Genomic DNA, 16,676 nt, shown 5'->3' with positions numbered 1-16,676 from the left:
GTCAAGGTCACCGGGCTAGCGAGTAAGCGAACGAGAGATGGCCCGTGTGTATTTTTACTCGCGCGCGGGGAAGCAATAATTGATGAATGTCATATCCTTAGACACACGACGCCGAATAATTAATGCCTCTCCTACCGCGCGGCTCGCGCCTATACATCTATCGAGCACAATGCGCTCTTCCTTCGCTTCCGCCTGGAAAATTGTGATTTGTACAAGCCGACGCTATGCGTGTGTTGAGAGAAACAAAGGCTTTGTCCGCGAGATGGGGAAAAAACACTCGACGCATTGTCGGCTTTTTATAATGACACGAGCGCTCTAGGTCTCGCGTGCGCGGATGGATGGGCTGATCCTCGAATTCCTAAGGAAAAAAAAAGAGAGACGGACGCGCATCGAGCTATACACACACACGCACGTGTCGCGCACGCGAAAACTCATAGAGAGCTGCTGCAGGTGTCTCGTTCGCTGGCCGTGAAACTATTCTCGTTGCGCCGAGAGCACAGTGCGCCGCGTCCACGTGCTTCCGTTGGGTACACACACACACACGCACACGCACACACATACGCGACCCCATATCGACGAGATTATCTCGACCGTTGCACAATCGACGAAAAAAAGAGGGAAGGAAATGTCTCCACAAGCTCACACACACGCATTCCGAGAAAAAGAGAGAGAGAGAGAGAGAGCGAGAGAGAGTTTATCATTCCGCCGCCTACTTGACGCTCGATCTTTCTCTTTCTCTCAGTTTCTCTCTCCCTATAGCTATAGCTAATGAGAATACCGTTCGGCCTCTCCCCCCTAATGCCTCGGCAAACAATCGTGCCTCCGACGCTTTTTTCGCTCTTCTCTTGGCGCATGGCACGGGCACGGAGGGGATCGATATATGCCTATGCGAGGGGGTGATTCCCGAATTCTTCGTTTTATTGTTTTTTTTTTTACTTCACACAAAGGGGAGTTATTTTTTCGCTCTCTCGCTCCGCGCGGGTTCAACAGGTCGCTTTTGCAAATTTTGGTTTGTTGAGGCGCGATGGAATCATGAACAACCAAAAAAAAAATAGCTCGTCGGAGCATCAATTTCAATTTCTCACTCGGCCGCTGCGCCGTGTGATGTAATATCGACCCGAGAGAGAGAGAGAGAGAGAGAGAGAGAGAACTTTATGTGTGTGTGTGTACATTCAATTAATCCGACGTCGGGGAGATAAGAGCCTAATTTCCAGCACGCAATGCTGTGCTAAGCTGGGGCTCAAAAATATACGACGTTACGTCGGCGGAATCATGGGGATGAAGACGCTGCGGCTGACTGGAATTAGTTTGTTAAGGCGGGGAATTTTGATTGTATAAGAAAAAGCCTCGACGATGGCCTTTCACGACATCGAAAGCACATTAAGCCAATATTCCGGCGACTTTTGCGCGCGTAACGATCTCCACTTAATACACACAAGGAAAGAGCTGCGGAGTTCAAACGCAGAGGCGCTTTCTCGTTTGTTACAAGCACATAACACGCGCGCGCGAAGCAATGAAAAGCCATCAAGTCAGCCGAATAATTTCGAGCAGTGTATAACGGCGCATGCTCCAGAGCTTCTTTTATATATACACGTATCACCCTCTCTCTCACTCACTCGCTTACATAAATAAACACAAGCCGAGGAATAGAGAGGACGACGTACGGAAATTTGCATGTACGACTCTCTCTCTCTCTCTCTCTCTCTTTGAGGATTCGCGACGAACCTCGCGTTACACAGGAATAAATACACGCAGCTGTAGCAGCTGTAGTATATAAGGCGAGGATAATGAGTCATCGAAAAATTCAGAGAGGAACGTTGCACCCAGCAGAGAGAGAGAGAGAGAGAGAGAGAGAGAGAGAGAGAGAGAGAGAGAGGGGGGCCGAGAGAGATAGTCCGCGGCGATCGATATACGGGATTATACGTGTACGCTTTTACAACCCGGGCCGCCCGGAAACCGGTGGGGGGTGGGGGGTGGGAAGGAAGCTTGTGCAGATTGAGTATTGAGTGGAGGTGGGGCAGGGAGGACATATGTCGGCCGAAAGGATATGAGGGAAGCAGGGAATAATGAGGAATAATGGACGAGTGCACGACCTGTATATGCGGCGAGGCTAAAGCGACATCTGCCGGATTATTTCGCTGATCGAATCAAGATCAATTGCCGTCCGCTACTTTGAAGAGTTAGGGACAGTCAGGGGGTTGGTTACCCTCCGAGCGAGCTTACGGGTCGATGGTAATTTACGATGGATGGAAAGCGTAGGGAGGCGTGGGTAAGTTTCCCGGAGAGGGTAAGCGGAACACTGGCGACATCTGGGCGGGGGTTCGAGTAGTAGACGTCCGCGTTCGGTCAGACGCGTCGGTTGACGGATCCTTTCGTACGAATTTATCGGGATTTTTCCATTCAGTTGGACAGGAGAAAGAAGAACAGCCCAGCGTTATTTTCAATAATATGTTTCTGTATTTCGCATGCGTGTAATTACATAAGGGAATTACAATGTCAGTACAAGATCTAGCGAATGCTCATACATTTTGTTTCCTTTTTTTTGGTTTAATCGTCTCTTTCTCGCGGCGAATAAAACGAGAAGTATTGTATATACCTATATGTACGTAAACCAAGTTTTTTTTCTTTTGATATCCTCGCGACCCGGCGGGGGAGTCGTGATCGTTATACAAGTAAAACCTCTTACTCTCTCTCTCTCTCTCTCTCTCTCTCTCTCTCTCTCTCTCTCTCTCATTTTTTTGTCTTCTTCTTATTTCCCTTTCATACTTTTATCTTTTTGTTAGCGACTGACAGTTTAGACGTTTCTCGTTTTTAAAAGGGGAGTTCCTCCTCTCTCTTTCGTTTATTCGTATAGTTTTACAAGAAAATTATCAAATAGTAATTTAGTTTTTTTCTTCATCTTCCTCTTCTTCTTCTTCTTTTGTATTAAAAAGGTTTCTCGTAAAAGTGTGCGAGTAAAAATTAAAGTAGGAAATTCTTGGACGGAGGCAGAGAGACACAGAAAACTAGATTGTGCAGATATATTTGTGTGTTTTCTTTTTCTTTTCACGTTTTTTTTTGTCGATCCTTTTTTTCCTCTTCAACGAAAGGCTTGATAGAAAGCAAGGAATTTAAGGCGAAATTAATGGATTGACGAAGAGTTGTTGCAAACTATATGTGTGCTGTGTTTGTGTTTTCGTGTGAAAGGATGTTTCTTTTTTAGATACCATCGGTTTTCATTTTTATGAGTTTGTTAATAGTTTGATTTATCTTTCGTTTAGGCGTTATCTTTTATCTCGAACAAAAAAGCCGTTACACATTTATAGAGTAGAACGTACAACGGAAAAGAAAACTCGTCGAAAGTAAACAATCGTCACAGTACATACAACAATAACGTAAAGTATACACATACACGCGTGAAAATTACCATATATAATATAATATAATACATAACATATATGATATAATATATCGTGACAAAACGGGCGCAGAAAGAAAGTGAGCCAGAGATCTAAATATAGATGTCGCTACAGATCATCATACAGACTTTATTTTGCTTAAATCGTTTTGAATCGTTATAAGACAAAATGCGTGCGTTTATCCCTTCCTTCCTTCATCTCGAGTCGAGGGTTAGGTATAATGCTTTATCCTTATACTTAGGCCCTAGAGCAGTGTATGCGACGTAATTCTTTAGTTTAAAATTTATCTTAATTTTTTCCTTCCACCTCCTCGTCGTTCATTTTGCGTGTCGACATATTTCATAGAAATCGAGAGAGTTCGCGGGATGGAACTGAGCCACAATTAACGTACGTTTTTCTTCTCCTCTATAATATTCGAAAACTCTCGTCTCGCCACAACCTTCGCGCACATCATCATCATTATCAACTCGCTCTCATGTACATATAATCTTCGCTCGAAGTACATCCCTCGTGTTTGCTCCTTAAATATTAATCCTGCGGCGGGAACAAGCGCAGAGCCCAACCTCTGTTAAATTACCTTCGATTATCCCATTATTTTTTTTCGCGATCGCTTAATTACGTACGCGTATGTGTGATATTGTGTGTAAGTATGTGTGTCTGTCTCTCTTTCTCCAGAAGGTACGATACGCTAAGAGACTAGAGAAAAAGAGCGGGTATACGAAGATTCAGTAGTATCTTTCTTGCATTTTTTTTTCTGTTCGTTTGTGTAGGTGAGCGTGTGTTTCATCTGTTTGCGTTACTTTTTTCTCACAATAGAGTTTCTACAACGATTAACGGCCGGCGATTGTCCAGCGTCGCGCGGACGTTTAAAGTCCTAACTCCGTCCTGTCGTGCGAGCGATATTAGCTTCGATTCTTCTTAAAATTAATAGGAGTCGTGTATTGCGCGTCGTTATCAAGAAAATGAAATATATATTCGCCAAGCCGCGCGACGCTCGAGAATCCGTGAATTCCGACCGAGCTAAGCCTACAGCATTCGCTACGATAGACAGTAGTGCAATGTAAGATCTGAAATATACTCTATGATAGGTGTCGCATGTGTGGATCATCTCCCTAATAGTTTTAGCTCGTGGCGTAGCGGCTCACGAAATGGCGTCCCCTATTGCGCTCCACAAAATGGCCGTCGCCCTCGAGATTGGGTATAGTGTATATAGACTGTGCTCCTAGAGCTGGCAGGCTTTGGTTTTTTTGATTCTTTGACAGCGTAACTGCTTAAACGAGGAGCGACTTGCGATTCGCGTGACACGCATGAGGTACACCATATCCATGAGTAACTCGCCGGAGTTGTACAGCGCGTTATTCGTACGGGCGGAAGAGATGCGTGTGTGCTCACTTTAAAATTCGGTTATAACACACGCGATTCGCGTTATAGCTCGTTACAGACAGAGGAGCTTGTTCTAAGCTTTATTACTTGTTTTTTCTTTTCTATAAAAAGTGCGGAAGAGACAGTATGGGGGTCGGAGAGGATCAACAGTATAAAGGCGAAAAATCAACGTAAGATACAATACAACCGGGTGTTCGTGTGGCTGTGTTGGTGAGGAAAATATAAAGTGTCGTTTACTCCGTTTTCTCTCTCCTCCTCTCGTTCTGTCAATTTTATCGACGCGGTCGATAACGCGCTGTCGCCGTTGCTGTGTGGTTTCCTTTTTTTGCTTTTTGCTTCGTTTTGTTCATCAGCCGGAAGAACGAAAGAAAAAATTCGAGCATCTTGCCTCGCGCATCTATACGTAACATTAATAATCGATACTACATGCTAACGCCCTTATCTATGTACAAATCGTACGCTGTGTGTCTCGTTTATGCTCCACGTGTGTGTGTGTGTGTGTGTGCATTTTTCTTCATCTTCGTCGGTTTTAAAATATAACTGCGACGCGCCTGTTCGTGTGCGTGTTTTCGTGTGTGGCTGTGTGTGTATGTCTATCCTCTATACGTAATAACCTATTGTCTCGCGCGCGCTTTGTTCATATTTTTTATTAGCATTCCTCCTGACATTTTCGAAAACTCTCATCTCTCGTCCCGGCTTGTATGCGTGTATATATTTTTTTTTTCGCAATATCCATAGTACAGGCGCCTTTGTGCGAAGGAAAAATTCTAAGTCACTCGTGCGCGCGCTACTCTCTTTTTGTTTTCTGCAAACCCTTTGGCTTATCTCTCTCTCTCTCTCTCTCTCTCTCTCTCTCTCTCTCTCTCTCTCTCTCTCTCTCTCTCTCTCTCTCTCTCTCTCTCTCTCTCTCTCTCTCTCTCTCGCGCGCGCGCGCCTAACACGTCTCTCGCGGCGGAAATGACGCGCTGCTCTCTCCCGGCGGTTTTTCGTGTTTTCTGCAGCGCAGCCTCTATACCTTTGAAAAGCCCAATTCTTTGTTCCGCTCGTTACACATCGTGCGCGCGTCGAGTTTTTTTCTCCTTCGCGCGCAGGCTGCGGAAATTTTTCGATGGGAATACAAAAATGAGAAATAAAAAACGACGTGTACTTATAAATTCTATAGCTTTAAATTTCGGGCAAAGAATTGCAAACGCACAGATTTTACGGATTACGCGCGGCTTCGTATGCACACATCTTCTTTCGCGATAATTACATGATTACCGCACTGATTACGAATTCACGGCGCGCGTCGTCGCCGGTAGGATTTGGCCTATGCGGCGCACTGAATTTCATCGCAATGACGTGCAGCGGCGATCGATTGAAATTAATTTATGCGCTCTCTCATTGGCATTCGAGCGTTGATTATTAATCCGCAATCGGCATCGCCGTCAGACGCGCTCCGGCTGTATAGTATGTAATCGGATGTCGTCCATATATTTTTCGGATCGTCGAAAGAGACGACTTCAAAGCGTTTCGAATTATACATACGTTATATCACACGCTATACTGGATTTACAAAAACGCAAAAACATCGGTACAGTATAATATATAACTTTGCAGAAAAAAAAAATATATATATACACATACGCGTGTGCGCCCGCTCCTTCATAAAATCGATCGGAATTTCTCGTTGTCGCTATTATGTGTGTATATATCTCCCGCGAAATATATATGCGTACGGTATATAGTATATAACGCGCGTACGTGCAGCAATCGACGATACACAATATGATTATATAATATATTCGCCCCTGTGTATGCGGATGTATTGTTTATCAGCTTTCGCTTTTATAATTTTAGCATCGTATTTTATTTGTCCTTTTTCATCTTGTTTCTTTTAAATTCAATGGTTTTACTATTATCATTATTATTATTATTAGTATTATTAAAACGCCATCCTCGTCGTCCATCCCCCTCGCACCCACGCTCATCATGCAGCCATACACCCACGCACGCAGACTCACGCCATATAGCACGTTCTTTTTGGTTTTAATTATTTATACTTTATCGCGTGTATGCATATTTATATTAATCGTAGTTTTTTTAAAGTCTCTCTAACTCGTATGAAAAATTACGCGGTAATATGTATATATATATAATATATTCAGTTATCGTATATATTATATATATATATATTTATAATAATAATGTATTGTTTATTAAACGGCCTCGTACGAATATCTCTCACGACGCTCTACTCCTAGCGATTTTTCTCTGTCGCGGCGGCCCCGAGTGCTCGGCGCAATATTGCGTCGAATACTTTTCCCGAGTACATATACATCCCCCGCGCTCGCTTATATACGTACGCTACACGTCGAATAAAATCTTGGCTCTCTCGTGCACGCGCGCTTTGTTCTATTCCCGTCGGGTCGTTTCTATGCTCCTCTTCCTGTACCTCAGCGCCTTTTCCATTATTTATCCATACGCGCTCTCTCTATTATTATTTATTTTTTAATCAATTATTTTATTTGTTTATTTATCGTTTTTTAGTTGACGCTGATGCACACGTTCTATGTATATGTCCTTGCACACACGCATTTACACCGGATGAAGTTTATTAAATTTATCGTTCAATACCTGCACACTCATGATCGCTCTCTCGCTCGTTTTATTATTAACATTTGTTCCTCGGTTTAGTAATAATCATCGTTACTCGCTAAAATCTCGCGCGCCTTTTACAATTTAATCCTCGCTCTTCTCTTGTTTATCAATATATCATATATTTATTACATAATTCATTTATCCGCTCTCATCACGTAACAATTTTTTGTATATATATTTTTATATATATATATATATCATCATCGTCGCCGTCGTCGTCGTCGCACATCATATATAATTCAACATACGCAAAGACGTGTCATTATACAAAAGTGATTATCGTAATTCCCCGTGTCAAATTGTCGTAAAATTCGAAAAACAGCCGCGCGTGCGATCAGCGCGGACAATAGACGCCTCGCCGTTACACTATAATAACATATGCTCGAGTAGTATAGCACGTAAATCCTATATGCGTTTATTTTCATTATTCTGCTTCCGTATGTGTGCGGCTGTGCTAAACGGTGTATTAAGAAACATAACGGAAAAACTGCGATAAAAGCCGAATCTATAATAATACAGTATCTGATTTTTCTTATAAGCGGGAAATATATATATATATATATATATATATATAACGACGGTCGAGCCGACAAAGCATAGAACGAGGTAAAGGTGAGAGCGAGAGCGTAACGGAAGAACAAGAGGCGACAGAATCGTGAAGTTGACAAGAGTGAGAGAGACAGAGGAAGGCGTCCGCGATCACGCGCGTAAAACGTTGGATACGGCCTGCTGCTCGCGCTCACGCACTCGTGCGGACAATAAAAGCTCTCGTAAAGTATATATATCGTATTTCGTATATATACATGTATATATATATCGGTAAATCTGTCAGATAAAATCTTGTGTAAACGTCGGATAAAAATGATAAATTCATATTTTTTTCATATATGTATATATGTACATTCGACGCGTTCTCTCGCTCTATATATGTATACATCTAGATGACGCGGCGCAGTCGAGGCCGAGTCGCAGTTGCCGCGCGCGAGGGAGAGACGCTTTTATAACGTATACGCGATACGTTAGCCTGTTGCTTTCGCGGAGCTAGTCCCGTGCGGTTTTCCAAATTTTCGCCCACTTTCGAATTGGTACAATTTTAATTTCCCGCGGTCTCATTACGGCGAAAAAAAAAACACGGAGAAAAAACGACGAGGAAGGAAGCGTCGTAACTCCCAGCGAGCACTTTGTCTCTCTTTCGCTCGTTTTTGCGGCTCGGCCTCCCCTGCCCCGCGCTATTCGTTCACTGAATCTTTTGTCCCGCCGCACAGGCTTCTTTATCTATTCCATTAGCTTTTAGAGTTAAGGTTGATTATGTATTTGTATTATAACATACCGTTTGTTTATCGCTCTCCGCTCGCGCTGTTTTTTGTTTTTATCATGTATACCTATATATAATTAAAATTTATCGCGCCGACATCGGGGCGTCTCTGTCTCCCGCAGTTTATTCGGCTCTCGCGCGTATCGGATTCTTTTTTTATTCGCCTATGTGCGAGCGCGCGCGCGCGTGTTCGTTTATAATTTATATGCGCTTGGCGCCGGGCGAAATTTTAGAATTTCGCGCTACGCTGAGGTGGAAAGTTATTCCGCGCGGTTATTATTTTTAATTATTTTTTTTTATTTTCGCCGGCCTGCGTGGAAGCTCGCCTCGGAATAATTTTGAAATATTTGTATATTCGTGGAATATACGCGCGCGTTCGATTCGAGAGGGCGGGAGTAAGAGACGCGACGATTCTCGAGCTGCTGCTGCTGCGATAAATCGTAACTGTGACTTACTAAGGAATTTGAGCATGACACGCGGCTTCGGTGCTTCTGTACTTATACGTGAAGATTTTTTTTAATTATTTTTTTTTCTGTTAGCTTTTTAAATATATAATTATACATATCTGCGTGTTCGTCGATGTACCCTTAACAATTGGTGTATATATAAGAAAAATGCGGTTTCGAACTTTATTTTTATGCTCTCCGTCGAGGATGTGCGTGTGCGTGTGTTTATCCTTATCGTTTAGAAAAATTTCTTTATCTCGAGTATCGTTTTTCACCTGTTTATCTAGTTAGTTTATTAATTCGCCGGTGGTTTCTTTTTATTCATTATCATTAGTTATTCATTATTGTTATTATTATTATTTTACTTTAATATACGTAATCGTCTTAGTTAAACCTGTGTGGTGATGAATACAACGGGGACGAGTGCGCGGACCCGATTGTTCAAACGTGTTCCTGTCGTCGGCAGCGTGTGGAAAACGATGTCAATCTTTTTTTTTTTTCAATTTCTTTTTCATATTTTTCTTTTCTTATACGCAAGTCCTACAAATGCGAATGAAATCGAAAGGAAGTCTTTTGGTCTGTTGAATTATACAGAGACGATATATCATGTACAGAGCAATCATCTTTAAAAATAGGTTTTGGCACGTGTACTCTCCTCTTTTTCCGGCGTATAGTTTACACAATGTGATTAACAATAAATTGCGATGACGCGAAAATCAGGGAGTAAAAAGAGAACGGCGCGTGTGTATAATTGTGTACAGGGATAAAATTGAAAGAGTGCATAACTTCAAGCTCCTCTCCCGCTCTCTCTTATATGCCCCATCCCGTAAAGGGAGGATAGAGAGAAATAAAACGCGCAAACAGTTGCAGTGTATAAACTTTCACGGCCTTCGATTAAACGCATTCTGCAGCGGCTATTATAACGCGGAATAGCGAGCTGGAGAGAGAGAGAGAGAGAGAGAGAGAGAGAAAATGGAAAATCGATTTATTTATAAATTGAAAGAGTGAGCGAGTGCCGGGAGAGGCAATGTAAGGTTGATCATTGAAAATATATGCTATAATATACATAGAGAGGTATACGTGCGTGCGTGTATGCGCGCCACACGTATAGTCGTCGAAACAATTTCCGATTGCCAGGACTTCTCGATTGTGCACAATACGTGCTGCACACACACGCTACTGTGTGTTACATTATATTATGCTCGCACCGAGAGAAACACAGAGAGATTTCGCATTTTTAGGAACAGAGACAGAGATATAATATATATATATATATATATATATATATATATATCATATTTATACGAAGATGCGGGGACAGACTTGACGCGTTGCCCGTGTGTTTGTGTGTATTTATACAATATATATGTAAACCTAATTCAATTCCTTCGTGTTTTTCTTTTAATTGATTATTAATTAATTGGTTAACCTTATGTTTTATCAACAGTTCGTGCTATACGCAAGTGTCACTTTTAAACAAACTCTCGCATTCGCACACATAGCTACACACCACCACTCTCTCTTTTTCTCTCACTCCCCCCGTTCATATTTATCTTTTTATTATGTACTCGATTTTAGTGGATTCGGTTTATTTTACAATGCACCCCGTCATCATCTTCATCCTTTTTTTTTATCAATTAATTATTCACGTATGTTATTTATACGCGCTATGTAGTAATCTTTATGTATAATATGTATATCTTGTAATTTCATTAATCATATAATGCGCGCACGTGTGCAGATCGTGTGTGTATAATACTTGCAATGCTCTTGGTGAGCGAGTGTGTGTGTGTGTGTGTGTATTAATGCAGCGCTTAATATTTATATATATATATATAATGCTCGCCTACATACTCCTTCTCCAGCTTACGTGCGAGTGTACGTTATATAAATATCCTCGAATAATTGGCTAATCAATACTGGTTTTGTTTATTTTCTGTTTTCTCAACGTCATATCTTATATACTTTCGACGAAGCTACAGTGTGTGTGTGTGTGTGTGCGCGATGAGATAATAATAATACATCGAAAAGCCCGAACAACGAAAGGGGAAAAAAGGAACCGCATCCCTTATTACACATCTCTTGGCATGTATATTTACAACGTTTCACAAAGTAAAAATCCCCCGTCGAACAAACGTAAAAACCTTCAGTGTATTATACTCATATACGTTATACCGCGTTAAACTCTAGCGCACAACTAATATCGTTAAAATGGAAGAGCGAACCAAGTTGAGTGTATACTCGTACAATGCACAGAGAGAGAGAGAGTATTCGAGTCGTCGTCGCGAACCTGCGCCTGTGAAGCAGCAGCTGCGGAAGGACGAAAAGAAAAAACTAAAGGCTCGTTAATGAGAAAAGTCCATTCAGAGAGACAAAACGAGCTCATTCATTGCTTTACGCGAGCGAGCGACAAAATAATGGATCGTCGTCTTTTTCACCCTCGTTAAGCTTTCCGCCCGCCCCCGCGACGACTGTATTCCTTTGAGAGCATCGGGTATATAACGGAGATAAAGTTGGAAGAGCGAATCGCTCGATAGGCTATGACTAATCAATACACAAGCAGCCGACCGAGAAATAAATCGAAACTCCGCGCGTTATAACCGCGGGAAGGAATGCAAATGACACTCGAGCGTGCGGAGTAACGAAAAACGTGCGGCATTGTTTGCGATGCGCGCGAGCGCGGAGGAGCCATTAATCCGCGGAAGAAAAACGACTCTCCGCGGGGTGACTGACGCCCGGCAATTAACCGCAAATGAAGGCGGGTTAAGTGGGCTCCTCGATCAAAAGCTCGCTCGCGCGTTTCGTTTCTTTGTTCGGCCGCGCTTATTGTGCTAGTCCCTAGCTCTTTCTCTCACGTCGTCGCCGTTTAATACCGGGCCCTGATGCGCCCGCTGAGCGCAAACGAAAATTTACGAGCGACGCGCTAAGCTCGTTATGTTTTTCCGGGATTCGGTGATGAATTTTGATCGCTTTTAGATGTACACGGAAGCTCCGCGGGGTCTTGAAGGCCTTGCACTGGCGCAGTTTCGCGCGAGACTCGACTCTGGACTCTGATGCACAATCGTGTATAAGTACGTGTAATTTTTGGAAGAAACATGTGATGATGTATCGAGAATCGGCAACGCGTTTCTATTTTTTTCGACAGACGAGGTTGTTGTTGCTGTTCTTGTTGTTGTTGTTCTCATGATGATGATTATTTTGTTCTTTCGTGGCGGATTTCATTTTTAACCTCGAATAACTTCGACCCTTATCTTTTATTAGTATAAATAATCTTACTTTAATCATACGTTACATCTATATGTCTGTTCGTGTGCCTGTGTCTGTGTGTGAGTGCGAGTGCGCGTGTGTATATATATAGTTCGAGTCCTTTTTACATCGAATAACGTTTATATAATATATATTTATAATATATATGTATATATATATATATATATAACCTGGGAGGCATTTTAGGTGTGGATCTCTTTACACGTATAAACGTCTTTTTTTTAATCTCATTCGTTTTTAGTTTTTAGATTTCTCTTAATATTAAACTCATTAAGTATAATAGTAATAATAATATGTATATATGTATAATCCCTCGTGTGGTTTTACAATACGACGGCGCACCGCAGCGTGCTCCTTACGATTATACATCCTCTAATAATATATATAATGGCGCGCGTGCGATACAAATTACAAATGAGTTTATCTTTTACGTCAACATCACACGCATCTGTCATATCGATATCTGTCACCATTTTTCTTTTATATAAAACAATCGTTTATATCAATAAAGTTATTGATGTATTTTTTTATGCATTCATATATTTATAATATTTATATATATAATATATATCTTTTTTTTTTGTTCTGCGACTTCGGATATCACTTATATTTTTAGCGCTGCTTATGTTTTTTTACCTATAATTTTTTTTTATCATTTTTCATTTTCGCCTACGACCAACAGCCACGCGCCTGTGTTTAGTATTTTTTAGCTTTTTCTCTCCAGTTTTCTTTTCTCCATCCCACCTTACTCGTTAAATCTCGTTATATTTACTTCGGTTCGCCCCGACGCCTTGTGCGACACAATCGTCGTCTGAAAACATTCATTATACGCGCGTGTTCTCGCGTCGCTCTCCGAACAATGAATCTGTTGTTTGTCATGTATACGTTCTCTGCAACTTTTTTCCTCCCTCTCTTCAATTTTAACTACCGCGAGAGGGAGATCGTCGTCGCGATGGGCGAGTCTCGCCGTAACAATGGTGTGTGTACACAGAGACGCGTTTGCTGCTTTGGTTGAAAAATGCAAAACTTTATTTCTCGATTAACGTATGGCAACAGGTTGGCAAGTGTTTATTTATCATCTTAGGTATATAGCTACCAAGAAAGTCTGTCAAGTTACCGACCCAATGCTGTAAATCACGCGGATACGCAAGATACAACGTGTCGTTTTTCATTGTTCGAAATCAACGTCCGACTAATTGACGACGAAGTTTATATTTTAATTTGCTCATTTACCGAAAGGAAGAAGCCTCGTTCGATGCACGATCACCGTCGGAAACGGCAGTCGTCGTCCATGGAACGAGGTATGCATTAAGTGGTCTCTAGTCGGTAACGAGGGACTTTCGCGATTATCGACATCACGCGCATATCCGTGATCTCGACGAGGAGTGCTAAGTTTACTTTATTCGTTCGGTTGAGAAAACGCCTCGCCTTTCGCTGATACATATACATTATGCGCGACAAACTTCTTCCCAGCGCCGCGACGACGCGCAGCAACAGATCCTTCTTCTTCTTCTTCGGTCAGCAGTTTTGGAACACTTCGAGATGTCGTATTTTTTATGCGAACTTTGCCGTCTTCGTGACGACAAAGCCGTGTTCTCTCTCGCTCTCTAAATTTTTCGCTCGCTATTTTTTCCCAACTGTTTACGAATCGAAAGACACGAATAGCGAACAACAAAATCCGCGAATAGCGGAGAAAAATTTAGAGAGCTCGCTCCCGCTTCGATTCTCATTTTCGTTTTTACACTCTCGTCCGGGCGACCTTTCGCACGCGAGAGCGCGCGTATAACTTCTCGAGCGACAAGAAAATTGCATTTCGACGAGCGCAGCGACGACTAACAAACAACAACGGCGCCCAACAGCGGACTGATTAAAAATCGAGTCAAATTTTTCTTTTTTTCTATACTCAAACTCGCTCTTGACAAAAAACAGCTGCTCTTTTGCACAGACGCATCGCGCGCGAAATAAACGAGAGAGCGAAAAAAAAGCACGAAAGCACGCTCAGAGCTTGCAATTAAATTTAGCTAACGAAACAGAAGAGCAGTAGGAGCGGCAGCAGCAGCACGCAAGAGACTGGAGGTGGATAAACCGAGAGCGAATGATTTAGGCTTCCTCGATTGCTCGCTGCTGCTGCTGCTGTGCCGCGCGGAGTGCGAGAGCAGTAATTGACTTTCCAAGCTCTCGAACACGTCGCTAACTTCCGCGGCCGCACGCGCTCCAGACACAATAACAGCACACGTACACGTCGATTTAATCTGAGCCATTAAAATTAATAGGACAAGAAGACGACGCAGTCCCGCATCCTGCGGGTTCTCCTCGCTTTGTTCAACTCCTCGAGATACGCGCGCTCGAGAGTCCGTCGCGCGCGAAAGGTTTCTCGGCGAGAGTTTTTGGCAGTAATCTTCTCCTCTCCATCTCTTTCTCTCTGTCTCTCTCCCTCCCTCGGTCTGTTTACAGAAATTGCACACTCCGGTCATCGAGGACGAGCTCTGCTCGTAAAAGGTACACCTGCGCGGCCGATTTCATCGACGAAGCACAATCGTTCCACCCTGGACTCGAGGTATTGGCAGTTGAGTAAAGGCCGTGTCAGTCTCGCTGCTCTCCCATACGTCGTCGTCGTCGTCGTCGTCGATGACCGGGGGCCGATCCTCGTATCTATCTTTTCTCGCAGCACATGACAATTCTACGCACCGCGCGCACGATCTTCGTAATGACGCGCGTGTAACCGATCTCTCGTTTGCGAGTTGCGTCTCATGTAAATTCATGCCCGACGCGATAATTCATACCGAGTGCGCGCGCGCGAGCGATAGAGACAGCGGCCCTGGAACGCGTCCATATAGACGCGAAAATTCGGACATCGCGCGAATGCATGCCGAATTCCATTATGCAGATGTTCGGCGTGTGTCCAGCGGCGCACTCCATATACACACCGAGAGCGCATACCGAGTTCGAAAACGAAATGAAATTCGAATATCGCCCGTAATTCAGCTCCTCGCTGCGGACTCGCGCGCATTAATGTAAGGTTGCGTATATAGGGGCACGTACGTGCACTGCACTAACGCGCGTGCGGCTGCTGTATAACGGAATAAGAGAGCAAAGTGGAAATGGAGTAGGTGTATAGCTGCGCGGACTGTCGTCCCAGGGCCGCCGCCGCCGCCGCCGCCGCCGCGCGAAAGTTCATTAGCGCGGCCAATTATGTCGGTCCGTGTGTTTACGCGCCTCGCCTAATGAGGTAGAGGGCCTCGTTACAGGTATCGACTTTGCCGCTTGCACGCCTTACGGACACAGACAGAGAGGCTGAGCGAGAGGGAGAGAGAACTAGGTGCGCATTCGATATAGACCAGCGCGTCGTCGCGCTATCTCTCGCGATCGAGAGATACACGCTCCTGCTACTACTCTTGCTGTGTATACGAGAGCGTCGGGGAACAATGCAACGCGAGAATCTCTGTTGCGTGCGCCGAGAACGTATGCATCGGGTACGTATGCGCGCTACGGCCCGTTTTACAAGAGTACAGTCGTCGCTCGCGGTGTCATCGTGCGCTGCAGCTGATGCTCTTCGGATGTCGTTGATGGCGTACTGAGAGTAGTTGTAGTCGTAGTCGTAGTCGTCGTCGTCGTCGTGGCTGGAGAACAGGCGTCGTTCGCTGCCGGATACTTTGTCGCCTTGGACTTCGTTTCTGCGGAGGACGGAGATTAATGTTCGAGAATTAGTTTTTGAGGCTTTGCGTGAAATTAGTTCGGAGTACAAAGGAGAGCAGAGAACAGAGAGAGAGAGAGAGAGAGAGGGGGGGGGGGTGGGGGGAGAGGAAGATAGACCGACGTTATTACGGTCTTGAATGCGGTATTAGTGGGAAAGCTGTTTTAGCGGAGACTACGTTTTAAAAGTGGTATGGGATTTTAGCGTTTGGAGTTGGAGGATGATAACTTTAATCTTAGTTTACGTGCAACATTGCTAACGAAAAACCAGAGATTCGTATATTCAACCCAATTCCTTCTTTTTTACAGAGACTCGAGTGACTCAGACGTATGATGGATAACTTACTCGAAGTCTAGCCGAGGCGATGGCTCTGTCTTCGTCGTCGTCGTCCTCGCGGAGGAGCGCGGATTCGCTGGCGCTCGACTACTGGACGATTATATGCGGCGCGGAAAACAGCACGGCCACCGTCGCCACCAGCGTGAACAGCGTGAAGGCGATCAGGCAAAACCTGCATCGATCATAAGAGATACGTT

The 16,676-nt window shown here is 43.7% G+C and overlaps 1 protein-coding gene across 10 annotated transcripts in view; it reads right to left on the bottom strand.

Moving 5' to 3' along the window:
- Positions 1–2,434: 2,434 nt before the first annotated feature.
- The window catches only part of LOC100116683 (nicotinic acetylcholine receptor alpha 6 subunit), a 121,546-nt gene continuing 107,304 nt past the window's right edge, over positions 2,435–16,676 (bottom strand). For all 10 annotated transcript variants that reach the window (XM_031922198.1, XM_031922197.2, XM_031922201.1 and 7 more), the window contains 2 exons: positions 16,489–16,651; positions 2,435–16,123 (listed from right to left, as the gene is read on the bottom strand). In XM_031922198.1, the coding sequence (XP_031778058.1) occupies positions 16,567–16,651 (85 nt within the window). In that variant the 3' untranslated portion in view covers positions 2,435–16,123; positions 16,489–16,566. The remainder of the gene's footprint in view (positions 16,124–16,488; positions 16,652–16,676) is intronic.

The sequence above is a fragment of the Nasonia vitripennis genome, chromosome 1 (assembly GCF_009193385.2).
Source record: "Nasonia vitripennis strain AsymCx chromosome 1, Nvit_psr_1.1, whole genome shotgun sequence".
NCBI classification, from domain to species: Eukaryota; Metazoa; Arthropoda; class Insecta; order Hymenoptera; family Pteromalidae; genus Nasonia; species Nasonia vitripennis.
This window is presented reverse-complemented; position numbering and strand designations above follow the sequence as displayed.